Genomic DNA, 27,951 nt, shown 5'->3' on the forward strand with positions numbered 1-27,951 from the left:
TCACCTTACTTTTTCCAGGCTCCCTAAACCACGACGCCTGGGAGTGTGTGCAGGTGAGGCTGGGGTAGCTCCTGAGGTATCATAGGCCACCGCAGCCCGTCGGGGCAAAGCCTCAGCTTTCCGAGCCCAGCGGGTAGGAGAAACGGCTCCCGCAGCAGCCCCGGAAGTGCAGGAACACAAACAGCACGAGCCCCAGCAGCAGGAGGGCGCCCAGGGCCCCGAAAAGGATCCCGAAGAAGGCGTCGAGTTTCAAACTCAGGTGCTCACAGTGCTTGCCCCAGGGCGTGTAGATGGAGAAGGGCTCACAGCTGGGGACACAGAGAGGGGACAGGGTCAGCAGGTGGCTCGGCCTCCCCATCCCTCCTCTCTGTCGGGCCAGAGGAGGTTTTCCACGATAGGCTCGGCTCCCCTCTAGGGAAGGGGCGGAGTCAGCCCTGACTTGGAGCTGAGGGGAGGCCACTGGGCTACCAAGGAGGGCGGGGGATGGGGGAGGGGGTGGTGAATTCATCTAAGGTCGCCTCCACAGGGACTTCGGGGAGGGGGCGGGGCTGGCCGCAGGTGAGCATGCGCAGTCACAAACCCTGCCTGCCCCCGGGAGAGCTGGGGTCCGGTGCTAGGCTGCACCCGCCCCCTCCTTGGACTCAGGAGCGGAGAGGGCTGGGCCCATCTGCAACTGCAGTGGGAACAAGCGTAGACGGAGGGCACTGATGTGACAAGAGGGCCCAGGTGGCGCTGCCTCTCTCCATGGCAGGCCTGCGACCTAGTGCACTCCCCTCACGGAAGCCCCTCAGACTGCTGATGAACCGGTGGGACAGAGGGCGCCAGTTTGAGAGGGCCTCCCCTGTTACTCTTAAGGAGGGTCAGGGCCGGGCCTAGACACAAGACAATGGGCTCCTTTTCCACAGTGAGGCAGCAGGCTGTCCACCCAAGAAGCAAAATCAGGTGGGAGAGTCTGGCTTTGGAACCCCGATCCTGTTACTTAACTTGCTGGGTACCTTAGGCAGATTCCTTATCGTCTCTAAGCTGCAGTTTTCTCATCTTTAAAGTGGTCATAATATCTACCCAGTAGCTGATTTGAGTTGCATAGGTAATATAGCAACTTTTTCATCCGCACAGTTTAGGCATGCACACATCTTCTTTTCCATTGTCCCTTTTCCCTCGGATCCCCTTTCTCTTAATTACAAACGGAGCCATCCTAAATTTTCAGACACCACGAGGTACCATGGCATTTCCGGACCCCTTGCAGCTTGGATTCCCAGCACTGCCCTCCGCCTCCTGCCCCCAGCCCCGCCCACCTGCAGCGAGGCCCCTCGGGCAGGTGCTGGCACTGGCCTCCGTGCTCACAGTAGCCCTCACTGCAGGGGGACACGCAGGTGAAGCCGCTCTGGGGGTGGAAGACCAGATGGTAGCCCTTGTATCCGCTGCATTGGAGGTAAGTTTCCAGCGTGCTCACATTCACTGTCAGGTAGGATAAAAGTGAATATAGAAAGCAACCGATTAACACCAGATCTATACCTTTTGGATCAAGAATTCCATTTTCAGGCATTTATCCTGAGAAATAATTGGAAACACACATGAAAACTACATATGTTCATGGAAGACCAGAGCAGCATGGTTAATAAGAGCAATAATGTTCAACAGGAGTGGTTTTGTTAAATATTGTGCAACTGATAAGCACCACGGTATGAAAAATGCATTGATTAAGAGCATATGCTTTGAAATCAGCCAGACCTGAGTTGAAATTCAAACTCTACTACTAACTGGTTGTGTGGTTTAGGGGAAATTTCTTAACTCTTTCAGCCTCAGTTTCCTTATTTTTAAAAGGAAACTACCTTGCTGTAAATTTTAAATGAGATAATATATGCAGAGTATTCAGTACAGTGCCTGGCACAGGAAGCCCTCATTAAATGGTCACTATTAGTATAACATTCTTTTTAAAATCTATTATAGCACACTATATTAAGACATATTGTAAACTAATATATGAAATTGGAATGTGTAAACAATATACAAGATAATATGTTCACAATTATTTCAGTAATGAGGAGGTTAACAAACATTAGGCATGATTTGATCCCTTTATTGTAAACAAATTTATATGTCTGAAGGTTCCTATGCATAAAAGAAAATTCAGAAAAATAGGTGCAAAATGGATTTGTCTCTGGGGACAGGGATTACAAGTGATTTTTTTTTTCTTTTTGTTAATTTGTGTTTCCTAAAGTTTCTACAATAAACACATTGTACTTGTATAATAAAAATTGCGGGATGTTTGTTTGTTTGTTTTCTCTAACAAAAGGCACAATCAGGTCTGGGGTGTCCTCTTAACCCCAACCCTACCCCCCTACCACCCATACGCATAGTAGTTTGGAGAATTTCACATCGTTGCCCCTGGGACGGAGGAGGCTTAGCCTAGATTCTAAAAGAAGCTCTGCCTTGGTCCTGGACCCAAGTAACGCAGCAGCTTCTGTCGGATTTGACATACTCACTGCCCCGTTCTCTGCCTGACTCACAAAATACGGTGGGCTATTCCTTTCCTTCCCTGGCAAGCTTGCCAACCTATTTCATTCCTGTTCCGGGATAATTAGAGGCTGTCAGAATTGAAAGGGACCTCAGAAATCCCATCTCATTTTCCAGATGGGAGTGTGGAGGCCTAGATTGGGGATGGCTTTTGCATGGGGTCACACTCTTTCAGGGAGGGGATATATCTGCCCCTGGGCCAGGTCTCCAGCCTTCAACTGAATATCTCCAGCTGGAGGGCAAAGGCAAAAAGAATGTCCTTGTTTATGTTTATAAAGTACAATGGTCTTTTAACCAAATCATTAACAATTTTGTGGAAAGAAAACCGTTAGCAGTGACGGTCAGGAAAGCAGCAGTTGGAGTAATTGCTCTGTGAAACTGTACACGTGGGGATTCATCAAGCAGTATTTTGTGCGCCTGTTCTTGAATTTAGAAGGCTGGTGGGTAAAATGTTCACAACGTCTCTCAAAAATTACAAACAAAAAAAACTAAATTAACTTAATTTTTGTCTGTGGCTTGCTGTAGAACACATTTCAGCCATGGATTTGTGTGGGCTGCAGATCTGTGACAGGCTCCCTCTGCTTACCTCCCCCCTCAGCTATCCCAGTAGCTGTCCCCAAGACAGTGACTCACAAGCCATAATACTGTGCACGTCCCTCCTGTAGATGGGGTGGAAGGTCACGTTGTTCCTGGGCCCCGCACTTCTCTTCCACCTACTCCACGGAGTTAAGAACGCCTCCACCACTGCATCTAGCAGCTGGGTATTCAGGAAGTTGATGACAGGGCCCCCAGGGCGGTACTGGAACTCTGAGATGATGCTCCAGCGGTGAAGGGAGCTTCCTGAGGCCTGTGCTATTGGGGGCCCACTGTATGGGAGGGGCACAGTGAGGGGCCAAGGGGTGAGGAGTTTGGGGGAGGACCCGGCGACCAGGTAGGGACAGTCCCACTTACATTCGATCCACTCGTCTGTTCCAGAGAAAGGCCCGCACATCCAGGTTCCTCAGTCTATAGGCCACCTAAGGCAGAGGATGGGAGTTGGGGTGGGAGGGTGGAAGTGAGGGTGAGGCCCAATCCAGAGAGGAGACCCTTCCCACTTTAATGCACATATTCATCCCTTTCTGTTTCCTTCTTCCCTTTTTAACTTTTTTCTGGCCACACCCTACAGCTTGTGGGATCTCAGTTCCCTGACCAGGGATTGAACCCGGGCCACAGCAGTGGAAGCCTGGAATCCTAACCACTAGGCCACCAGGGAACTCCCTGTTTCCTTCTTTGAAGATGAGGACCCAAGACACCAGAATGTTTCTTATGCATTTCTGCATCCCCACACCCCAGCCTAGCCTGGTGACTGGCACAGGTCCCTGCTTAATAGAAGTTTGTTGGTGAGTGAAGGACTTTACATATCCTTACCCCCACTTCCTATCACAAGGGGAGAATCTGAAATGAATGACCTCTACCTTGCCTCTGATCCCCGACTTACCCACTCATTCTCTCCCCACGTGTATATTGAACAGAGATTATACTTAGCCAGTCCTAGGGGATGGTCAAGTGTGAGGGATGTCAGTGTGACTTAGGAACAGTCCATTCTCAAAGACCCACAGTCTGGCGCAGTGGACAAATGTTAACAGATTTTACCGTACAGAGTGTGGAGTGCTGTAGTAGTGGTAGTAGCAACAGTAGTAATAATAATTTGGATAATTTTTTTTAATACATTGTGTTTTAGGCACCGTGCTGAGTGCCTTACCTACATTATCATTTAAACCTTGACACAAACCACTGACATAAGTACTGTTATTACTTTATTTTTACAGATGGGAGTTCAAATAATTTGTCTAATTATTACACCTGCTCTAGTGAGTGGTAGTGTCAGGATTTGAACCTGGGTAGGATTCCTGAGCCTCAATAGCTCAACTACTGTGCTACTTTGCCTGTGATTGGGGAATGGACAAGGGCATGGGAGCCAAGAAGAGGGAGGCCCAGTTTCCTCGGCGAAGTCAGGGAAGGCTTCCTGGAGGTGAAATGCCCTCTTGTGTTTCCTCCATATAATATCCAAGGGCAGGTCTTGAGGGATGCTCGGAAGGAAAGGCTGCATTGACTCGGCCACCCTGGACTCTATTCATTGCGAGTTGGTCATTCTAACCCCCTTGGAGGTCTCTGTCCTAGGCCTTCCTGCTTTCCTCACCCTCAGCCTTCCCTGGGGCAGGAGGCTCCAGCCCCCTCTGGCAGTTGAATCTAGACGGATTATGAGAGGCAGAATGCACAAGCCATGGCTAAGACCCCACCCTGAACCTGCCAAGACCCGTCCCCCACCCAGAGCTGGCCTGCAGCACTGACCGAGGCATTGACATCTGCTTGGGAGGCACCTTCGTCTTCCATGAGTGAGAGATGGATGATCCTTAAGGGAAGCTCTGGAGACGGGAGAAGGAGGTTCATAATCACCTCACAGGTTTACCAGAAGGATCAGCAGAAGTGGCCAAGTCTGCTGACCCTCACACAAATGCATGTTGGACTATGGTCAAGGCTTCCCTAACTCTTGTCTTGCTGAGCTGTGAGGTCACCTTCAGTCTTTCCTCAGCAGACTGCTCAGGCCCGTGGTTCATGCTGTGACAGCTGCCCCCCACTCGCTCCCATAGCCTACAACTTACCACCACCTGAGGGAAATTTGGAGTTGTGTCCTGTGAGTTTGAGGGACTTAGCCTGGCCCCCAGAGCCCCATATCGTCCCCCAAGGAGAGAGAAGTGGGGATGGTGGAGTATCTGGTCGTACCTAGATGGACTGTTGGAGTGAAATTGTTCCCAGCCAGGAAGCAGCGGGTGTCGGTGAAGGCTGGGGGGCAGGTGCAGGCAGGCTGGCAGGCCTGAGCCTGGGAGAGGTAGCAGTGGCCGTTGTTGTAGCAGTAATTCTCAGGGCAGGACTTGTTCTGACAGAGGAAGAGGTTCTCCAGAGCTGCAGGGGGAGCAGAGAGGTCAGCAACACCTCTCTCAGCAGCAAGGGGCAGCCCTCGGCCCAGGGAAAGCTGCTCCCAGGACAGGCTTGATTTCTTTCCCGCAAAGCCCACTTAAGCTGCATTCTGCTTGTGGGCCACTCTGAACCCCGAACTATCTTCTTCCTTTTCCAGACATTTCTTTGCCGGGCGACCCTTCTTCCCCTGCCAGGTAAGGGTTCTCCCAATTCTGCTGAGGGAATGGAGTGTTTATCAGACCCTTCCCATCAGGAAAGGACTCTCTTTCAGGAAAGCCCACCGACCTGTTTTCTTCACTTCCATCCCCTTTTCTGCCTTTATAAGGCTGTGGTTCTACCTCTCTGGTCTCTGCTCAGAAGATGCAGTGGTCTCTAGACTTCACTGGGGCGCTTCAGGGGGCTTAGTGGAGGCCTCACCGTGATGCCCTCATGACTCTGATGGCTCAAAGGTCAAGCAACAGATGGTGGAAGGAGGACTCAAAGGGAAGATGAGGCACCCCTGCCACCAGATGCCCATGGCAGCACCCCCGCCCCCCCCTCCCCACCTCACACAATGTCCTGACTAGGGAAATGCAGAGACCCTGGGCCTTGCATCTCTGAAAACCCCCGGAGCCTGAGGGCCCCACCCCAGCTTACTTCTGGCTCCCTGACTGCTGCTAAATTTCCCTCCCCTCTCCAGGCCATCTTCAGTCTTTTGCCCGGGGTTTCCCCCAACAGTGCCTCAGGGCTTCTTAGCTCTGGCCCCTCCTCCATGCCTGTACAATCTCTTCTCCTTCGGCCTCACACTCTGCCATACCCACCTTACCTCCTTACCATACCCACCTGTATTGAACATTCTAAAGACTTGCTGGAAAGGGGGGAGAAATGGTTCGCCCAGTTGTCTTAAGCCCTCGAGATGTCACCTGTCCCCAGAACCTCCTCCTGCCGAGGCCCTGTCCCCAGCTCACGTGCACAGTGACGTCCATCCCCAGTCAGGTGCGGGGGGCAGGCCTCACAGCCCTTCCCGGAAATGCACTTCACACTCGGGAAGCACTGCTCTTCACAGGGGTCCTTGGTGCGGTTGCAGTAGCGGCCTGTGGCGTTCCCGTCACACTTGCATTCGGCCACCTGGAATAGGTTGCTGATCACTGGGCGGCCAGGAGGCTGAACCATTAAGGGTTTCTGGGGTGTTGCTGTACCAACCCCTCAGGTCTGAGAACCCATGGACCCTGAGTCCTTGTCGTAATTCTGCCAGTATCCACTGAGCAGCTTCTTGAACAGGCCCTGGGCCTGCACGTCCCTGTCAAAGGCAGACCGTCCACCAGGCCACGTGGCCTCCCTGGGCCATCCTTTTCCTGAGCCCTCTGCCTGGCCTCTGCTCCGGGATCCCAGCCTCTTCCCTCTTACAGCAAATCTCCCTGCCTGAAACCCTTCCTAGACAGGGGCTAAATAAATAAATATTCTACTATCCCTGGAAAACTGGATCTTACGTAAGCTGCAGTTTCCTGCTCTCTCTTCCCTTGCTGACTCCCAGCCAAGAAGGAGGCTCGTTGCTGAGCACAGTGAGAGCTCGCAACAACCAGAACAAGGGCACAGGGAGGGGAACCGTCCAGATCCTCATCAAGTTCCTCATCTCTCTTTTCTATCTCGCCTACTGAGATGACGCTGGAAAGCTCCCCGAAATGGAACCCTTTAACACTGGATATCTTGGGATATCTAAAATAATATATTGATTTTAATCCCTTTTCCCCCTACTCTGTATTTTTTTCCTTTTCTGCCTCCTGGACTCCTCCACCTCTCTCCCTTTCAAGTAGGAATTCTCTGCTCATGCTTCAGGAGAAGGGTGTGTGTGTGTGTGTGTGTGTGTGTGTGTGTGTGTGTGTGTGTGTGTGTGTAAGAGGTGAAGGAGGTAGTGGGGTATTGCCAGCCGAACACTTTCCTTTCTGACTCCCCCCAAAAAGTTAAAAAAAAAGCAGATGGGGCCAGATTCATGGACTTAGGCCAAGTATCTTGGCTAGAAACTTGAATGGAGAAGGATTTTCTTCAAACTGCAAAAGAGATGTTTCTTTTAGTTGGAGGAAGAGAGTAAAAGGGGAAAAAAAAAGGTTTTGGGGGGACCAAGATCAGAGGGATCTGTACTTCTCTTCCCAACACCATGAAGATGAAGCCCCAGAGAAATGGCTATGCAGTGCTTCTAGGCAGATGGGACCCTAAGCCACAAGGTTTCCTGTGTCTGAGCAACGCACAGAAGCCACAGAACACTCCCCTGTGTCTGAAGGGAGGGTGCCTGGAGCTGTGATCCGTGTAGACTCAGGCCCAGGGACCACATGGGCACCTTCCTACCCACATCTTACTGTCTTTCTTCACTGTCTTACTCCAGAACCGTGGAGCTGGCAACGACTGGGCAACTCTAAGAAAGACTGAGGTGGAAGTTTCCTGCCAGCCTGGCTAAATGGGAGCTGGGAGATAAAAATTCAGTTGAGCTATAAGCAGGAAAGAAAGTTCCATTTCTTACACTTGTAAGTTTGTGGCCCGAGATTGTTGTCTGCTCTACTCACCTACCACAGCTCCACCCGCCTCCCATCACACACATTAGCACAGAGGAGCTGAAGGACGACATCCTTTCAGTTCCCACTTCCTTTCCCTCAACTTGGAACTCCCCCCCCCTCCACCGCCAACCCTCTTCGCCACTCACCTCCAGGGAGGAATCACCCACCCAGCTGGTCTGGTTGTATAAACACTGGCTCTCTGCCTCGCACGCACAGACCACTGTCCTTGGCTTGAGTACAGATGACAAGTTGTCCTTGGCACTTCTTGCTAGAATCTCCAGAGTAAGTGGTCCCAGCAACTTTGGTGTCCATAGCAATGTCCCATTCTCTGCCCCAGGGAAGACGAGACTGTTGAGAGCTGGAGGCCTCAACTGCTCTGCTCTCCGCCACCCCAAGAGCTGATGTTGGACATCCCCCCCCCCCCGCCAGAACACCCCTCCAATTTTTTCCGGCATTTCCTTGAGCAAGGCTGGTTTCCTGGAGTAATCCTGACCACGCTCCGAGCTGGAGGTGGCACAGCCCAACTCAGCGATTGTAGGGTGGAACCTCACAGAGGGGGAGGCAGCTGCTCCCCCTGAAGAGACCCCAAAAGGCAACGCCGCCTAGGCCTGCACCAGGATGGGACATCCAGGGGCGATGGAGGACGAAGGCCAGGATCCTCCCAACGCTTCCCCAGGCTACACTGCAGGCCAAACTGACTTCAGCTTCATGGCATCCTCATCCCTCGCCCTGATTTCTCACCCGCTGCTCTCATTGCCTGGACTTTTGACCAGCTACCTTCAGACACCAGACTACAGTGAAACACTGCTACCTATCAATAGACTCTTCTGATCCAACCTGTCTTATGTTTTCAAGAAAATAGGAACGTCTCCTTAAAACAGTAGATTGAGAAGAGCTGATAGGAGGGAACAAATGAGCATAACTTCCAGGCCAACACTCTTCAGGATAGGAGCCCCATGGAGGAGAAAATCTCCTGATACTATTCATTTGGCACCTGAGGGGATGCTATATGGAGCGACAGGGTACAGCCAAAGCAGTCCCTTCTTATGCACAGAGAAAGAAAATGAGTCAGAGAGGGGCTCAGAGCTCAGAATAAGGTCCCTAAGGGCTTTGGTTTTAGCAAAGAACAGTCACCAGCTTAATTAGTGCTGGCAACAGAAGGCAAGCTACATCCTGTGGGCTTTGACTCTTTTTTTTTTTTTTTTTTGCCGTGCCTCGTGGTTTGTGGGATCTTAGTTCCCAAACCGGGGATTGAGCCCGGGCCCACGGCAGTGAAAGTGCTGAGTCTTAAGGACTGGACTGCCAGGGAATTCCCTGGGCTTTGACTCTTGACCCAGATCATGGTTACAGGCCTGAAACCAGGTCTTCACACCATTACTGGGAGGGAAAGATGGAGCTTTGCTTGGTCCCAGCGCAGAAAAGCAGATAAAGAGAGGCAAAGTGAAGTAAACATGGTTGACAAACATAAAAATAGTGAGAAAGTTACCAAATGAAGTTATGTGCTTTTCTTTAAATCTCGTTCCATATGATATCCTTCTTTTAATAGATATGAAAATGTTTGAAATTAGTATTTGTTAATTGTTATGTTTATTCTAATAATCTGTTGATTGCATAAGGATGATTGCGTATTATAAGACTGAGATGAAATGATCTTTGAATCAGTTGTACATGCCCAGAGGCAGTCTAGCTAGCCAGCCAAATCTCCGTAAGCCCATCACTACTATTCACCAGGGGCACCTATTTGAATTACAGGGATTATTCCCAAGCAATGTTGGTCCTGGATATTCCAATGGAAAAGTGACATGAAATTGCACAGGGTATAATAATGCAAAATTACCCAAAGCTTGACTGTGACCTCATCTGCTACAGCCCCAGCCAAGGATTCTTACCAAAGAGCTTGAAGTCAGTGTAGTTGTTTCTGAGAGTGAATGTGACGTCCTTAGTGCTGCTGGTGTAATTAGCCACCTTGGCCTGTCCCATGTAGGCTTCCATCACATCAGGACCCTCAATAGACGGGGGGTACTGATCTGAGACACAAAGAAGGAATGCGAGATGTGAGGCAAGATACTCTCTTGCCTTCTGGGCCTCCTGTTTCTTCAGTCCTCTCTCTTGTGTGAGGCATTGCCCGGGCTGTGACCTACCTCCAGAAGCAGGAATTATTCTGTGTACCTGCTCTCAGACACATGCAGAGAAGGTTGTGGTTGTACTGCCCACACACCCAAATCTTTATTCTCTCTTTTATCTTCTCCTCAAACAGGATTCAAGTTCTTTCCTGATCAGAATGCTATTCTGGGCATGGTATGAAGTGAATCAGAGGTCAGCATTGCTCAGACCGTTGTGGAGTTTTACCTTTGGAAGAGGGCTGTAAACCATGAGGGTAACATCTGATGGGCTTTGCATTTGTCAGGAAATGGAGAGGGAGTAAAACCTTTGCACTGGTCTCTGTGTTTTGGAGCCCTGCTATTTCCATACAATCGTTTATTCATTCATTCAGTCAGTCAGTCATAACGAATATTTACTGAGCATCTACTCTATGGCTGGAACTGTTCTAGGTAGTAAGGATGCAGCCATGAACAAATAATAAAAAAGATACCTATGAAAATTAGAAAATATGTTAGATAGTTATAGATACTAAGAGAAAAAATAAAGCAGGGAAGGCAAATAGGAAGTGGGGGTGAATGTGAAATTTTAGGCAGGCTAGCCAAGAAAGGCACTGCTGAGAAGGTGACATTTGAATAGAGATTGGAAGGAGGTGAGGGACGAGCCTGTGGCTCTCTGGGGGAAGGGCATTCCAGGCAAAGAGAAGAGCACGTGCAGTGTCTCGGAGTCGGGTGTGAGCCTGGCATGTGTGAAGAACACAAAGAAGCCAGTGGGGCTGGAGTGGAATGAGTGAGGTGGGAAGTCCTAGGAGAAGAGTTTGGAGAGGCAAGGGGGCCAGACTGGATAGGGCTGTGAAGGTTATCATAAGGACAGGGCTGGGGGATCGTGGGACGGTTTGAGCAGAGGAATAACATGAGCAAAAGAGTCTGTTAAGTTTTAAAAATGTGTAGCTTAAAGGAGTGTCATGGAAGGGGGTCACCTCGTCTGCCCCTAACTCTGCACATGCCTCCCTGGGCCTCACACCACTTACTCAGGGTGGTGTTCATCAGCTGGTATCTTCTAGAGAGCATCTCAGTGGACAGTCCAAGGCTTTTGTTTCCTGTGGCCAGGGCATCGTAGATGCAGTGGGTATCTCCATTACACTGGGAGGTCAAATTCTCATTCAAAGATTTGTTTCCCGACAGTTGTGAAAAGAAGACAGGGGTGAAGTTGGACGGCAAAGGGTCGTCCCTCTTGCCAAAAAGGCTTGTTCCGTTGATTTCCCCTAAAACACACAAGGTGCGATGGTGGTGGCACCAGGGTGGGACTCCAGCTATATTTCTGCTGTGTCCACCCCTTACCCTTACTTTATATGGTTTGGGTGGGGGAGGGGTATGTGGAAGGACAGAGCGACTTCCAGCTTCTGAGTCTGGAAGTCCTCGCTCTCGTGAGTGAGGGCCACCCAGCTTCCTTGTCCTCTCTTCCAGGTAGAGAGACGCAGGTGGGACGGAAGTGGAGGGGACAAATCTGAGGTGGCACCAGCATCCTCAGGTCTCTTCCTTCCTACTCCCCTCTCATAGAGGACAGAGGTCTGGTCCCCACAGGCCTGAGGGAGACAGTGCGGCAGCTTCCTTCATCCTGGCCCTACCCCATCTGCCTGGGGACCCTGAGGCTCAGACTCACAGGCCATTCCATAGTGAAAAAGCATCTCCTCGGAGCTCCCTGGGGGAAGGGTGGAGCCATTGGGCATCCTGAAGTCGTCATCTGGGTTGCCGTTCCAGAAGCCTGAGGGACAGAGCAGGGGTCAGCCACCCTGGGACTGTGGCCCTCCCTTCCCTGGGGAGCATCCAACAGGTCACATGGAGATGTGGGGAGTAGGGGGCCTGCGAAGCCTCTTTCAGTGGCATCTGTTGTCGGTTCAGTCCTCCAGGAGGCCAGGAGAGGACTATAGCCTCAGAGCCTGCCCCTCTGCTTCAGGGAAGAAGGAAGTGAAGGAGGAAGTGGGGAAAGAAGGGAGGGAATGTGGGGGATGGGGGAGGGTGGGAAGGTGTGAAGCCAGAGGGAGGGAGGGAGGCAGGGAGGGGAAGGGTGGCTGCTGGCCCCATGCTCCCCAGAGCCCATCCTCAATGCCCCCTGCCCGCCCCCCCCGCCCGCCGCTGCCCTGGACCCAGAGCTTCAGGAGGACGGGAAGTGAGCCTCAGAGGCAGCTGAAGAGCTACCTCCCTCCTCCTTCCCTGCTGCTCTGTACCCTCAGGCTCTGTTCCAAGGAGGCTGAGAAAGGAAACTCCACCTGTGATGTCCACAGGCCCACTGGAGGTGGAGCTGCTTACGGGCTGGGGGGTCTGAGCTCCCACGGCAGAGGCAGGATCCTGCCTGTTCCTTACCCATGAGGCCCTCTGTGTGGTTCTGATACTCCTCCGGGAGGCTGCAGGACGCGTGGAGGATGTTGGACATAGCGATCACTGAGATGGTCACTGCCCCATCAAAGTTGGCTGATACCGTGGAGCCATTGCGGGTCATTACAACTCCAGAGGTGTTGAACATCTCCTGGCCTGGAATGTTGGGAGACAAATGAGGAAAAAGCCAGCGTTGGAGCCCTGGAGGCCCAAGACTTGGCAGTAGTGAGGTTTCAAGATGCAGCGAGGAGACTAAGAGCAGCTGGGAGATGCCCTGCAGGGTCCTACTCCAGTGGCCCCAAACCACAATCACAGGACACCTTCACGGCCCACCCCACACCCTTCTCCCTGGAGACTGAGGACGGGCTGTCGTAGAGAGGCTGTCATGGCCTCAGGGGAAGGAGAGAAGTGAGGAGGGAAAGTTTAAGGCCCAGCTCTGGTGAAGGAACTGCTCAGGCACAGCTGCTGGAGGGACAGCAGGGGTGGTGACCACGCTGCTCTTCCCCGACGCCACTGCCTCTCCGCCCCAGCTCCCTTCTCCCTGGTGCTGGGCACCCTGCTGATCCTGACCCAGGGTAGCAGGAGAGGGCAGCTGACGCCTGTCCCCAGCCTACCTTTTGCACCTTCACGGTTAGTGTCAAATGTTACAGTCTGGTTGTTGAGCCGAACGTGGATTGTGTCACTGGGCGCAAGGAGCCATTGAACCTGGAAGGAAATTGGCAGAGGCCTAAGACCGACCTGCAGGTGGGCCCAGAAACTGAGGAAGGAGGCTGCGCAGAGCTCAGAGCCTGGGGCTTGGATGAAGGTGAAGGTGATGGGGAGTGTGACCATGAGGTGATGCTAGCTACCATGTGTGAGGCGATTGGCATGGGCCAGGCTCTGAGCGAGGCACGTTTCATAGATTAGCTTTTAAATCTCACTGCGGCCCTGTGAGGTAGGTAATATTATCATCCCCATTTTACTCTAAGGAAAAAGAGGCACTGGAAGTTAAGTTGTTCCTTCAGTCTCACAGCCAGGACCCTAATCCCGTGTCTCCCGGGTTGACTCTTTTTTAAATTATTTATTTATTTTTATTGAAGTATAGTTGATTTACAATATCATGTTAGTTTCAGGTGTACAGCACAGCAATTCAGACATATATGTATATGAAGAATATATATATATATAATTCTTCAGATTCTCTTCTCTTATAGGTTATTACAAAATATTCGGTATAGTTCCCTGGGCTATATAGTAGGTCCTTGTTGGTGATTTATTTTATATACAGTAGTGTGTATGTGTGTTAATCCCAAACTCCTAATCTGAACCACTGCACTGGCAGGATGCGTCCTCCCTCCCTCCTGCTCCCTTCCCTTCTTCCTTCTCTTTCTCCTCCGGGGCCTCAGTCTCCACCTGAAAGTCCCTGAGCTAAAGGCTCCCTGCGAGGGGAGGACCCCGGCCCTACTCACTGTGATGGGGTCCAGGCTGCTGGAGCTGTATTCAGCGGCGAAGGCAATGAAGTTGGTGGCCTGGGCCGAGCCGGTCTGGGCAGTGCGGCCCTGCAGCAGGAAGGAGGAGTTTCTATCCTGGGTCCGGACCAGCAGGAAGTCTCCCAGCCCATTGAAGGTGTAATTGGCACCATCCAACGTGGTGATGTGGGGGTCCCCAAACATCCAGGCTGGAACAAATGAGGTACTAGGTTGGCAGGGCAGACCAGGGAAAGACCTGGGAGGCTTCAGCCTGGAGAGGTGCTCATGGAGCATTTAACCCTCCCCGAAAGCCCTCTTGTGCTTGTGTGCCCACTCATGTCCTCTCATTACCTCCCCACCTACCACACCTCTCCCTCCGCAGGGCCATGTGTGAAGTCCCTCCTCTGCCACACTCCGCACACACCTCCACCTTCCCTTGTGGTCACAGCGCTGCCCCAGGAAGCTTCTGCCGCCCTGGTCCAGACCCCGAGAGGCTACCCCTCCCCAGATCTTCCACTTCAGCCCTGCCCCAGGGCTGGGCTCCGGCAGCCTCACCTGGCCTCGGGGGCTGGTACCCAGCGCAGCTGACGCGGGGCCTCCTGAGCTGGTACAGGGCGCAGAAGGAGGGCTTATCGTTGAAACGGCAACACCAATTCTGCGGCTCCAGTTCTTGGTCTGTGGGGAAGAGCAGCGGGTTGGGGGAGATGAGGGACCTGCAGGACCCAGCTGGGAGGTTTGGGCAGGATGATGTGGGCGGCAAGGGCATGGTTGGCAAATCAGGCCCACATGAGTTCAGATCCCACCCTGCTTAATGACCTTAGGCCATTGACCAGTTACTATGTCCCTTGTGGGCTTGTCAGAGCCACGTGGAGCAAAGCCTCTGGTGGGCAGGCACAGGGTCCTTCCTTTCTTGGAGTGGGGGGCGCTGAGTCCCACCGCTTTCCAAGCGCTGGGAGTGGGAGGCTGTGGCTGGTCGTCTGGGGACTAAGGAGGCTGCTGAGATTGCAGGGAGGAGGTGGGGAGCACATGCTTACCCTGGGCCCCCAACCCTGTCCTCTCTAGCTCCTTTGGAAGGTCTCTGCGGGAAACGACCCCATGTCTTCCCCCAGACAGCCTGCTAATCTGGGTCAGACCAGGCCCCTCCCCTTCCCTAGAAAGATGTCCCTACTCTGGGCTGGGTTATGGGCCAAGTGGAGATGGGGCAAGAGGAACTCAGTCAGAAATCCCTAGGATGCCAGCTGGAAGGGATGTCGGAAACTTCCTAATCTTACAAGATCAGGAAATTGAGGGGAAGCAGCTGGGAGGAAATGGGGAAAAGAGGCTTCATTCTGTGGGTCCCACTGCTGACGTGGAGCCCAAGCTGGTCTCTGACAGTGAAGAACAGAAAGCTCCAGAAAAGGCGGGGTTGAGTTTTCCGTGGACACACTTACCAAACTGCCAAGGACTCTGCACTCTCCAGCCTTGGAGAAGCTCTTCCCAGGGTCCGTAGCTGCAGCACACGCCCCCTCTCCAGGAGGAGAAGCTGCACAGCTGCCTGCTGCCAAGGCCCGACCAGGCTGCAACAAGCCCAGACACATTCAGGCCCAGGATGCCCGTGGTGGTGGCGGCAGTGGGGTCGGGGTGCTTCCAGGGAGGAACTGAGGGTGCCCCGGAAGGGAAAGGTCAGGCATGGCCAGAGGGAGGGGGTGGGCTTGTGGGGGACACTGGGGGTGCCTCGAGAGGTAGGAAGGAGGCGTCACCTATGTTGATGGGCTGGAATCTCAAGTCCCATAGTCCCTGCCTCCAGGAACACGGGCAGGAGATCTGGTTCCAGCCCCAGCTGGGCCACTGAGACTCTCTCTTCAACCACTGCAGGCACTGGAGACGGTAGTTGCGCTTTTCTTCCTTGTGTAGCTTGTAGATTTGCAGCCCTCGGAAGCCTGTGGGAGCAGAGGAAGAAGGGGTTATCCCAGGGCCTGGGGCCACAAGCTCTGATTTAGCTTTAGGGACAAGCAAAACTCATAAATGCACCCTCTGTATGTCACTCCCCCAACTCTGGACAGCTCTTCCAGGGATGAACCCAACTGAGGCTGGCAGGGATTCCTCCCCAAAGGCCCCTTTGATGTGACGGTCAAAATCCCAAAGCTTGGATCTTAGGGTGAAACCCTGGGACAAGTGCTGGGCAGGGAGAGCTCACCTATACCCAACTCAGAGCCAAACCCTGGCCCTGAGCTTCACTCCACCCCATTCTCTACCCTCATGTCTGCTACTCTAAGCTCCAATACCTGCCAATCCCCCCAAACCAGTTTCTCCTCATGCACCCTATATCTCAGTGAGTGATGCCACCAGCCACCAGCTACATGCTCAGACACTTGCACAGACATGCCAGTGGCCAAAGCAGCCAGGATGGAGGCTGAGGCTCAGAGGTCAGCTGGGGAGCCACAGGGAGGGTGGCACATGAAGCAGACGCTTGCTCCGACAATACGAGGCTGAGGAAGCTTCCTCTGTGCCCAGATGCCATCCTTGGACACGAGAAGTAACTGGGAGAAGAAATCCTGAAGGGGGTTTGAACTTCAAATAGACCTTTAATTAACTGTAAGTTACTTACCACCCACCCCAGCTGCATGAGAGAGAAATGGGGCTCCAGAGTACAAAAAAATGCAATAGGACGTAATGTATTAGGTTTTGATCCTGTTCCCACACAAAAGAAGAAATTATCAAGATGACTACAGCTTGATAAGGTTTTGAAAAGGATAATCATAGTTTATGATTAGCTTCGTGTATCTTCTCCACAATGGCCTGGTATCGAGGGAAACACACCAGATACTCTCCCCCAAAACACACACACACGCTATCACATTGCGCCCCCTACATCACAAGCAGATGCATCTGGATAGAAGGGACTTAATCTGACAGGATAGCTTTCTCCACAAGATGGCACTCATGATTTGACTCAGCTTCTGTTTACCAGAATTTCTTGCCACAGAACAAATAGAACTGGATTTATGCTTCACAGTTTACGTGGCTAATTTCTAATGCTAAAATATCTTTTGTTCTATCACATTTTGGAAACTGTAATTTCTTTCCCTTTGGGGCCACCAGACAGTACAAGTCATGGAGGAGGCCCATGGGACCTAAAGTACTGGCCTTCTTACCAAAGAGCTCTCTGAGACCAACATAGTTGGTCTTTATTTTTGCATACTTGTGGCTCTCAGCACTGTGTCCAGCACACAGCAGGTACTCAATAAATGATGACTGAATGGATGTTAGATCCCCTGGAACTCCTTTTTGGTAGATCCATTAAGGGATCTCATCCGGGTTCTCTCTCCAGCTCTAGGACAGGACACTTGGAGAATTTTCCTAACTGCTCATTCATGTCCCCACCTCCTGCTGTACCCCGTCCTCACTTTCAGGATCTGGGCCCCCTCTCATTGCCCTCCTGGGTTTGGCTCATTCCAGGGAGAAGACTCTGTACTGCATGAGGGTGCAGGAGGTACGCTGCTCCCTGGGCAGTGCCAAGTCTGGATTCCACCTGTGGGAGGTCAGATTGTGCTGGAAACACCCTTTGGGATGGTGGAGATACAAGGGAGCTGCCCCTCTAGGACTGTCATGGCACACGGAGTGCGAGACAGAAGAGGACTTGAATCCCTCCAGTGTGATAAGGTGGCCCTTTTACCTGAGTTGGAATCCAGGAATTGGTCTGGACGATACTTCTTCCACACTGGCTGGAATGTCAACGGGCTATTTTTGAAATACCCATCTCCACTGCAGGCAAAGGAAAGAATCTCTGGCCTCTGTCACACACAGAGTCTTTCCCCTCAGTCGGCAAGTTACTCATTCATCTGGCCGGTCAGTCAGCCCACTCGGTCCAGCCGGTCATTAGTTATCAGCTGGTCAGTCAGCTATTCAGTCAGAATCACTGACTCCCAGCGCTAAGCAGGGGAGGGAAGGAGGCGGATGGGGCAGGGGTAGGAGGCCCTAATTTATTCCACATCAGATGGAGAACTGCAGGAAACTGGTCCTGAGACAGGGGTGTGAAAGAAACAGCTCAGGCCTCCTTCCTGTTAGTTTCCCTTCAACTAGGGGTTGGAGAGGGGGCGCTGTAGGGGACGGCTGGTTGTGAGGGTTAAGAGCAGTCTCTGAGTTAGGAGGACCTGGGCAATGGGTGCTCCGCCCCTCCCCACACATCCCGGGGTGGTGTTTAAGCGCCGCTGCAGGAAGGAGGAAACCCTGGAGCAGAACCCTCAGCCTCTCTGGGTGCACGCCTCAGAGCAGCGACTCCGGATCCTTTCTCCCCTTTGACACAGGACAGATGAGGCACCTGGGCATGACACCTTCCATGGGTGCACTCAGAATGGTGTGAAATTCCTAGCTAGGTTGGATAATTCCGCTACTTTCTCCTCCAGGGCACATCAAAAAGCAAGTGAAAGCAATGTAATTATAGGGGCGATCCTGAACACACTCTCGGAGAAAAACCCTTGCAGCAATTACCAGTAACAAATTACATGTGACCTTCACAACTGATTGCACACACACCATGGCTCGGAGCTGTTGTGTCAGAGAATGAGCCATCTCCACACTTGGGAACCCACGCCCGCATCCACGCGCCATCCACCTCTCTGCTCTCCATCTTTGCCACTGACCCCACACAAGCTGTTGGTGCCCCTGGGCAAGAGGTTAATTCTCAGCCCATCAGAAGTCAGGAAGGCAGATTTCAACATTATATTTTGGATTCAACTTCCTGCTTTGCCACTTCCCAGCTCTGTGACTTTGGGCAATGACTTGTCTATTTGTACCTCAGTTTCCTTACCTGCAGAATGGGTAGTAAATGGTATCTCCTTCATGAGGTTGTTGTGATAGTCAAATGAAATAATGCCTATTAAGTACTTGGTGTAATAAATGTTGGCTGTTATTGTGATGATATTTGAGAAGTCGAGAGAGGTCAGCTAATGTCAGTGGAAATCCTAGAAGTGAAAGCTCTGGGAATTATTATCACTGTGCACGGGGATTGGGATAGGAAAGAGAATGGCAGGGTGAATAGGAATCTTTTAATCTGAAACAGCAAGAAATGGGAACCGGAGTCTGTGTGAGTCAGAAGCATTGGCAAGGAGGAATCCTGCCTTGTCCTGGGGGGGATGGAGTGTGTGTGCAGCGCAAGCCCTGCTCTGCAGGGCTCCAATTATCTGCTAAGGGCTGACAGCCCCTCCCTGTCCTACCTGGAGAAGCCCATCAGGACAGGGTTGCCTGGGCGCTGGGTCACATCCCACTGCATACCGCCGCTTTGGTAGAGAAACATGGCGTAGGACCTGCTCCCGTCTGTGGAAAGGATGGCCTGGTAGGTGTTGGTCTGGGGGTTGGTAGGAGACAGACATAGGGATGCCTGTGAGAGATCTGGGCTGTCCCACCACCCATCCCACCCCCCACCCCCACCACAGCCACGTCACCTTTTCCTGGCCTACCCAGAGCAAAGGCTTAAACTATCAACACGTTTGGAGTTATGCATAGATTTCACCCTAACTGTCAAAGCACCTGCCATGGTGGATTCGCCTTCTTTGTGACTTCTTTCCAGGGAGGGAAGGTAAAGGACTCTGGGTTAGAATCCAGTTAGAAGAGGGTCTGTATGAGAAAGCTTCAGCAACCTGAGAGGTTAGCCAAGACACTCGAGAGCTGGGAGAGGCCTGAGGAACTTCCTCTGGGATATTTAAGGATATTGTCCCAATGTCCCCTCACCCTAAATAGTGTGGAGGACCACGCAGGTGAGACTGGAGGTTCTCTGAAGGTAGGTGTCAAGCACTGGGCTTGTACAAAGGAGGTAAGCAATGAACTTGTTGAGCCAAGGAAGAAATGAGTGACTTTTTAGACCAGACACAAGGAATAACTTTGTGACTGTCCGAGCGGTGAGGCCCCAGAGAGAAGATTAAGAAGAGCCTGTGCTGTGACCCCTTCCACTGGATGCATTTCGGTTGAGAGCCAGAGTGCAGAGTCAGAAAAACCTCAGTTCCAGGCCTGGCTTTGTCATTTCCTAGCTGGGTGACCATGAGCAAGTTGTTTAACCTCTCTAGCCATCATCTCCCTCATCTCTAATATGTGAATAATAATATTAGGTTGAGCCATATAAAATTGCCAATAGGCAGCCACTTTTGACTAACAGAAATTTCATGTCCCATGTTTCAACTCCTAATACCCAGTGCTCTGGGCTGGTGTGATGTCATGTAAGCAAAGCCCTGAGGCACACCTGGCACGTGGTAAGTGCTCAGGAAACAGGGTGGGGGGGGGGGGGCGTTGGAGGTGGAGGGATGGGGGATGGGGAGGCGGGGAGGTGGGCCCGGAGGGGAGTGCTATAATCAGCCATCTGTCCTTGAGTCAGAGAGGAGTTTAGAAGAGTGGGCCCTGCCTAGGATTCTAGGATGTCTGACTTCCAGATGGTTCACAGGAAAGTGCCCATTGGTCCACTCACCCCGATGGTCCCCCAGGCAGGATAGGCGGGGACGTGGACCCACGTGACCTTTAGCGTCCACCTGGCTTTGTAGTTCCAGGTGTTTGTTAACCTTTTAATCCAAGACTCCACCTCCCTCACTAGCAGGTTGTATTCATCATAGAGAGTCTCGTATTCCTAGAAAAGAAGGCGGATACGGACAAGGAAATGAGGGTCCCAGCTCAATACTCCTGAGGGACCCCCCACTTTCTGCTCACTTTAGCCCACCTGTGTCTCCCATCCTTCCCCCTCCCAGGCCTACATTTTCACAGTTAGTGCCTGTGACCTTAAGATAGATCTAAATTCGGGCCACAGGGACACCTGGGGTGTATGGAGTGGAGAGTCGAGGCCCAGAAACCCAAGTCTTCTGGACTTGAACTTGTGCATCTCTTAGCGTAAGCTGGCTCTGACTGTGCAACCACCTGCGCCCGTCTGTACCTCCCTATGTCCGACTGAAGACTCCTTGAAGACAGGCATGCATTTCTTCACCTTTGGACCTTCTACAGTGCCTTGTCCGTGGCAGGGGCACGATCCACGTTGGCCTACGGTAGCTTTCATTGTGCTGGTACCTCCCACTGACTGGAGTCATAAACCCCACCCAGGAGCACACGCAGGGTTCCTGCTTGATTCAGCCTCGTTAGGATGGACCCCTACAACCTCATTCTAAAATCAAACCTTGGATCGCTGCACCGCATCTCTGTCACCTGCAGTCTTCCTGTGGTTGTGTCCTAGTCTGCTTCCTTCCCGCCCTCATATTTAAGCTTCAGTCCCTGCCCACACTGAGTCCGGGCTCTGACAGCTGGAGCACTTTCAAGGTCCTCCACACAGCCCTTTGTCTCTCCTTGGCCGCTGCAGGACTCTGAGTGCTGAGCTCTGAAAGGCCCACCTGGTAAAATATGGTTCCCCGGCTGCTGGAGAAATCAGCATCGTCCCAGAATGGAGCCACCAGGGCCACAGGATCCCAGACTGTAAAGCCTCTAAGGGGAGGGTTGGGGTAGGAGAAAATCTGGTACTCTGACTCCGGAAAAATAATTTGGCCATTATCTGTGAACTGAGCACAAAGGTTCTTCTGGTTAGCATTCAGGGAGGGAACATCCCAGCCTTGGGTCAGCTCCTGGGATGCATGAGGGTAGAACTTCAGAGATTTCAACAACCTCTGGAAGGTCTCATCCATCTCCCTGCCTGCCGGGAGAGGCACTGTACATAGTTCTCCCACAAATACTCTTCATCCTTAGGCCATTCCTCACGTCCTAAGTCCTTCCTAAGGTGGTAGGTTTTGTCCTGCTTCAGTGGCAGACCCATCTACAGACCAGCCCATCATCATAGAGCAGACGTCTCTGGGTAAATCCCCTTAGCCCCACCCCTGAAGCTTGTGCTATATCCGTTAGAGCTAAAAGAATTGATACCCTCACCCCATCGCTGTGTCACACTTTCACAGTGTGTCCTGACTCAGCCCCCTCACTGAGGGCCACGACTGCCATTCAGCTCTCCTCCGGGAGACATGAAGTATCAATACTTGGACCAGGGAACCAGGAAATAATTACAGAAAATGTGAACAGCATCAAAGAGTCAATTTTCCCAAGCAGAGCATCCTACTCAATAAAAGGGCCCGTGAAAACAGTGGAGAGCTTACTGGGCCCCGGCACCTCTCTACTGAGGTGACAACCCTTCTGTCCACCTGGGTAGGGAGGCCTTGCCTAGCTCCCTGTCTTCTTCAGCTGGTGCCCTATCATTAAAGATGGTGCATGCAAACTGAGCTAGCGGCAGGGACACAGTAGGTGCCTGACCAACGTTGCTTCCATTCTCCTGCTCGGTCATGGTCATGGTTGGTCATGGTCACAGGGATGTCTCTGAGGCTTAGAGGGAGAAGCAAGGCCTGCGGAATGCAGTTCATGGGTCCTGCCCTTTGGGCTGCAGTCGGGGACTCACATAGAGGGAATCTCGGAGAGAGGAGCCGAGGGGGAAGCCAATCTGGGGTTTGAAGAGTGGCGAGGTGAAGTCCACAGTCCTCTTGACAAACTCCTGGTCTCCAGCACACAGCCCATAGGGGAAGAGGGAAACGCCTGGGCCGGTACAAAGAGGAGCAGGAAGTTCTCATGGGCCCTGATGTCATCAGGGCGGGTAGGGGCCCCCAAGAGTGTCCCCAAGCTGCTCCTCCGCCCTTGCCCCCCGTTCCCCTAAGTAGGAGCCATCAAGGACTCCTCTCTCCACTTGCATTCAACCCATCTCCTCATTTTACCCCTGAAATGGTACGCTCAGCCTTCCCCAGTTTGAAGAAAAACAGGTTCTGCTGTCAGAATACCAACAGATTATTCTGTACCAGTTATGGTACTCAAAATTCTTTTAAGGGTGAAAAGACAAAATTCCTCCAATGTAGTGAAGATGAGTAATTGAAAGATCATTTCACAGAATGAGACTTGTTCCCTAAGATGGTATTTCTCTAGGTAAACTTAAAATCCCCGTAGAATTTGTCATCAGATCCCCCATGGAGGTCCTTGGGCTCCAATTTGAGAAACCTTGTCCTAAACATTTCTCCAATGGGCCTCCTCCTTTCCATACTGGCAGCCCTCACCTGGTGCTGCTTGGAATACTGCAGCAGTCTCTACACTGCTCTCCTGGCCTCCTGCAAATTCATCCCCCACCCCAGCCGCCATGGCACTGTTCATAAATGTAAACCACGCCACGTCCTCCCTGGTGCCTGTTATCTACAAGATTCCCTCACATGACAGCTTTGCTTCTCAGCACCCTTCCCCTCACTTCTGGTAACCCCAAATGCTTTACGGATCTCCTCCCCATGCAACACTAGGACTGCTTTTCCTGTCCATGCCTTTATTCCAGCTGTTCAGGCCCTCCTGCCTGCCTGGGGCACTTCCACTACCCCAGCTCCTATTCACTCTTTCCAGGAAGCCTCCTCTTCACCTTGACCCCACCGCCCACCCCTGACATTCCCTCGGGCCTTCCAGTGTGTGCAGCTAATATCCTGGGCTTATTCCTCTAATGGCACCTACTGAGGCAGCAGCTCTGTCTCTTGCTAGACAGCACCTTGTATCTCTAGCTCCTAGCCCAGCACCACGTGCAAAGCCAACCCTCAGCACCCAACTCTGATGCTCTTGCCTTGCCCCTGTAAGGCCCTTCTGATTCAAAACAACAGTCTATGAGCAAGCAGGCTGAAACTAAGCACTCAGTTACCCACCCCTATCAAGGGGGTAGGAGAGCGGCTGGACTTCCAGTGGCCCAGGTGGGGCAGTGGGGAGATCCACAGAACTGGTTCCCCCAGCGACCCATGGGGGATCTCACTGGTAGATCCAATCCAGCTGCCACAGCTACAACCTCCACATCTAACTCCATCCTCTCCCTCCCAGGGTGGAGAGGCTCCAGCTTTATGGAATCACTTGCCTTTCTCAGGCTTGATAGGGACTGGGACAGCTGTTGAACAGGTGCCTCTGGAAGTGCCAGCAGTGGGAGTGGTAAGGGACTGGGAGGTTGTTGAGGGTAGTGATGTTGCTGTGCTTCTCCCACTGTCTGTCTTCTGTGAGGTTACGATTGTTCCTGGGCAGGCAGGGAAAGAAGACTGGAGTGGGCTTTACAGAGAAAATAGCAGAGTTAAAGAGAGTCAGAGACTTTAGGAGCTGGGAGAGACAGCTAGAAACCTGTCTGTCTTCTGGTCACACCCAAATCACTCCCTGCAGAAAAGCAGTTATCTCCTGGGGTAGAAGGGATGATGAGCCTGTCACCCACCATACCCGCCACTGACTTCATCTTCTCGTGGACCTGAACTCCAGCCTGGCAGTGCTAACTCACCTTCCTCTCTCAAGCACTCCTTGAAGCTGAACTGAGCCAACTGGGCCACTGTAAGAGGCCAAGACCCCGGAGTCCCCACGTACCTGATGTCTCAGTCTTCACGGCAGAACTTAAGGATGCTGTGGATGGTGGAGAAGTGCTGGTAACAGACAGATGAGTGGGGTGACCTGTGAATAGGGTGGTGGAGCTCCAGGTGACTGCAGGGCCAGGGGCTGATTGAGAGAATGAAGAATTACTGGTTGAAGTATAGAAACTCGATATGGTCTGAGCTGTGCCCACATTACCAGAAGAAGTAGAGTCAGAGACAGAATAGTCTGTGGATGGCTGTAGAGTAAGCAATGGACTCTTAGAATACTTACATGCTGAAGAAGTATCAGGAGTGGTATTGATGGAAAGGTAGCTTGTCAGTGGAAATGGTGAAGTCGGTGTGGATCCAGCTACACTGTTTTGATTACTTGTAGAAACCATATCTGTTGGCTTTGTAATAGGATGCGTAGTAGAGGCTACTGTCTGAACAGGTGCAAGATGCTCAGAGGTGGGTGTGCTTGACTCGCCCACTGAGGAAGTAGGGACTTGTGTGGTATTTGTCAAGGAGTTATTGTCAGAACCTACAGGGGAAATGACCCCAGCCATCGTATTTTCATAGGTGAATGAGCCTGGGGTTGTTGTCAGAACTTCTCCACTTGTGGACAACATTGTGGAAGGAGAACGAGAGGCTACATCACTCAGGATGTCTGTTGAAGCTGGTGAATTGATCATCTCTGATGTTGTAGGAAATGTGTTGCTTACACTAAATGGAGAGAAATTTCTGTCTGTTGAGGTCCGTGCTGTCAGTATTTCTGACGTTGTTGCAGGTGTGCGGCTCACACTAGCTGGATATGAAGTGGTTGTTTCACCTGAAGAGGATGTCTCCTGGGGCGTGCCTTCTGTAAGAGTGGGTCCACGTGGGGATGATGAGACGGTTGATGTGATCACATCTGTGATGGTAGTTGTTTGAGCTTCTCTGGTGGTTTCTATGCTCTGAGTATGGTGGTCCTGAGAAGATGCTGACGTTTCCTCAGTAGAAGTGGTGGAAGAGGGTAAGGTTGGTTGGTCCTCTAGTCCAGGTTTAACTGAGACTGTTGAGGCTACTGGAGTGATATTTCTGGTTAGAGTTGGTGACATGTCCATTGTGTTTTCTACAGTGGTGTCTGTTGAAGCTGGTGATGTCATTCGAGATGTGTTGTCTCCAGTAGATGGAGAGAAATTTCTGTTTGTTGAGGTTGCTGTTGTCAATATTTCTGATGTTGTTGCAGGTGTGCGGCTCACACTAGCTGGATATGAAGTGGTTGTTTCACCTGAAGAGGATGTCTCCTGGGGTGTGCCTTCTGTAAGAGTGGATCCCCGTGGGGATGATGAGGGAGTGGATGTGGTCACATCTGTGATGGTGGTGGTTTGAGTTTCTCTGGTGGTTTCCATGCTCTGAGCCTGGTGGTCCTGAGAAGATGCTGATGTTTCCTCAGTAGAAGTGGTGGAAGAGGGTAAGGTTGATTGTTGCTCTAGTCCAGCTGTCACTGAGGCTGTTGAGACCACTGGAGTGATATTACTCGTTACAGTTGGCCTTGTGTCCCTTGTGTTTATTACAGTGGTGTCTGTTGAAGCTGGTGATGTCATCACCTTTGATGTCATTCGAGATGTGTTGTCTCCAGTAGATGGAGAGAAATTTCTGTTTGTTGAGGTTGGTGTTGTCAATATTTCTGATGTTGTTGCAGGTGTGCGGCTCACACTAGCTGGATATGAAGTGGTTGTTTCACCTGAAGAGGATGTCTCCTGGGGTGTGCCTTCTGTAAGAGTGGATCCCCGTGGGGATGATGAGGGAGTGGATGTGGTCACATCTGTGATGGTGGTGGTTTGAGTTTCTCTGGTGGTTTCCATGCTCTGAGCCTGGTGGTCCTGAGAAGATGCTGATGTTTCCTCAGTAGAAGTGGTGGAAGAGGGTAAGGTTGATTGTTGCTCTAGTCCAGCTGTCACTGAGGCTGTTGAGACCACTGGAGTGATATTACTCGTTACAGTTGGCCTTGTGTCCCTTGTGTTTATTACAGTGGTGTCTGTTGAAGCTGGTGATGTCATTCGAGATGTGTTGTCTCCAGTAGATGGAGAGAAATTTCTGTTTGTTGAGGTTGGTGTTGTCAATATTTCTGATGTTGTTGCAGGTGTGCGGCTCACACTAGCTGGATATGAAGTGGTTGTTTCACCTGAAGAGGATGTCTCCTGGGGTGTGCCTTCTGTAAGAGTGGATCCCCGTGGGGATGATGAGGGAGTGGATGTGGTCACATCTGTGATGGTGGTGGTTTGAGTTTCTCTGGTGGTTTCCATGCTCTGAGCCTGGTGGTCCTGAGAAGATGCTGACGTTGCCTCAGTAGAAGTGGTGGAAGAGGGTAAGGTTGGTTGGTCCTCTAGTCCAGTTTTAACTGAGACTGTTGAGGCTACTGGAGTGATATTTCTCGTTAGAGTTGGTGACATGTTCATTGTGTTTTCTACAGTGGTGTCTGTTGAAGCTGGTGATGCCATCATCTCTGATGTTGTAGGAGACATGTTGCTTCCAGTAGATGGGGAGAAATTTCTGTCTGTTGAGGGTGGTGTTGTCAACATTTCTGATGTTGTTGCAGGTGTGCGGCTCACCGTGGCTGGGGAAGAAGTGATTGTTTCACCTGAAGAGGATGTCTCCTGGGGCGTGCCTTCTGTAAGAGTGGATCCCCGTGGGCATGATGAGGGAGTGGATGTGGTCACATCTGTGATGGTGGTGGTTTGAGTTTCTCTGGTGGTTTCCATGCTCTGAGCCTGGTGGTCCTGAGAAGATGCTGACGTTTCCTCAGTAGAAGTGGTGGAAGAGGGTAAGGTTGATTGTTGCTCTAGTCCAGCTGTCACTGAGGCTGTTGAGACCACTGGAGTGATATTACTCGTTACAGTTGGCCTTGTGTCCCTTGTGTTTATTACAGTGGTGTCTGTTGAAGCTGGTGATGTCATCATCTTTGATGTCATTTGAGATGTGTTGTCTCCAGTAGATGGAGAGAAATTTCTGTTTGTTGAGGTTGGTGTTGTCAATATTTCTGATGTTGTTGCAGGTGTGTGGCTCACACTAGCTGGATATGAAGTGGTTGTTTCACCTGAAGAGGATGTCTCCTGGGGCGTGCCTTCTGTAAGAGTGGATCCCCGTGGGGATGATGAGGGAGTGGATGTGGTCACATCTGTGATGGTGGTGGTTTGAGTTTCTCTGGTGGTTTCCATGCTCTGAGCCTGGTGGTCCTGAGAAGATGCTGATGTTTCCTCAATAGAAGTGGTGGAAGAGGGTAAGGTTGATTGTTGCTCTAGTCCAGCTGTCACTGAGGCTGTTGAGACCACTGGAGTGATATTACTCGTTACAGTTGGCCTTGAGTCCCTTGTGTTTATTACAGTGGTGTCTGTTGAAGCTGGTGATGTCATCATCTTTGATGTCATTCGAGATGTGTTGTCTCCAGTAGATGGAGAGAAATTTCTGTTTGTTGAGGTTGGTGTTGTCAATATTTCTGATGTTGTTGCAGGTGTGCGGCTCACACTAGCTGGATATGAAGTGGTTGTTTCACCTGAAGAGGATGTCTCCTGGGGTGTGCCTTCTGTAAGAGTGGATCCCCGTGGGGATGATGAGGGAGTGGATGTGGTCACATCTGTGATGGTGGTGGTTTGAGTTTCTCTGGTGGTTTCCATGCTCTGAGCCTGGTGGTCCTGAGAAGATGCTGATGTTTCCTCAGTAG

At 51.6% G+C, this 27,951-nt stretch overlaps 2 protein-coding genes across 2 annotated transcripts in view; both read right to left on the reverse strand.

The window, feature by feature from the left end:
* MUC4 (mucin 4, cell surface associated) overlaps positions 1–27,951 on the reverse strand; it is a 65,865-nt gene continuing 37,914 nt past the window's right edge. Inside the window, 24 exon segments of the mRNA XM_070045374.1 lie at positions 1–117; positions 119–308; positions 1,296–1,458; positions 3,151–3,383; positions 3,469–3,533; positions 4,849–4,922; positions 5,281–5,460; positions 6,423–6,582; positions 8,150–8,331; positions 9,893–10,030; positions 11,134–11,367; positions 11,766–11,867; positions 12,467–12,634; positions 13,093–13,183; positions 13,927–14,135; positions 14,482–14,601; positions 15,357–15,482; positions 15,666–15,845; positions 17,582–17,670; positions 19,122–19,252; positions 20,363–20,518; positions 21,267–21,431; positions 22,310–22,443; positions 23,777–23,929. Coding sequence (XP_069901475.1) covers positions 1–117; positions 119–308; positions 1,296–1,458; positions 3,151–3,383; positions 3,469–3,533; positions 4,849–4,922; positions 5,281–5,460; positions 6,423–6,582; positions 8,150–8,331; positions 9,893–10,030; positions 11,134–11,367; positions 11,766–11,867; positions 12,467–12,634; positions 13,093–13,183; positions 13,927–14,135; positions 14,482–14,601; positions 15,357–15,482; positions 15,666–15,845; positions 17,582–17,670; positions 19,122–19,252; positions 20,363–20,518; positions 21,267–21,431; positions 22,310–22,443; positions 23,777–23,929 — 3,560 coding nt within the window.
* On the reverse strand, positions 24,273–27,658 carry LOC138842664 (mucin-4-like). Its single transcript, XM_070045400.1, has 3 exons — positions 27,295–27,658; positions 26,811–27,216; positions 24,273–24,348 (listed from the first exon to the last, which is right to left on the reverse strand). The coding sequence occupies exons 1-3, from the start codon at positions 27,656–27,658 to the stop codon at positions 24,273–24,275; spliced, it is 846 nt and encodes a 281-aa protein (XP_069901501.1).

The sequence above is a fragment of the Globicephala melas genome, chromosome 4 (assembly GCF_963455315.2).
Source record: "Globicephala melas chromosome 4, mGloMel1.2, whole genome shotgun sequence".
Lineage (NCBI taxonomy): Eukaryota > Metazoa > Chordata > Mammalia > Artiodactyla > Delphinidae > Globicephala > Globicephala melas.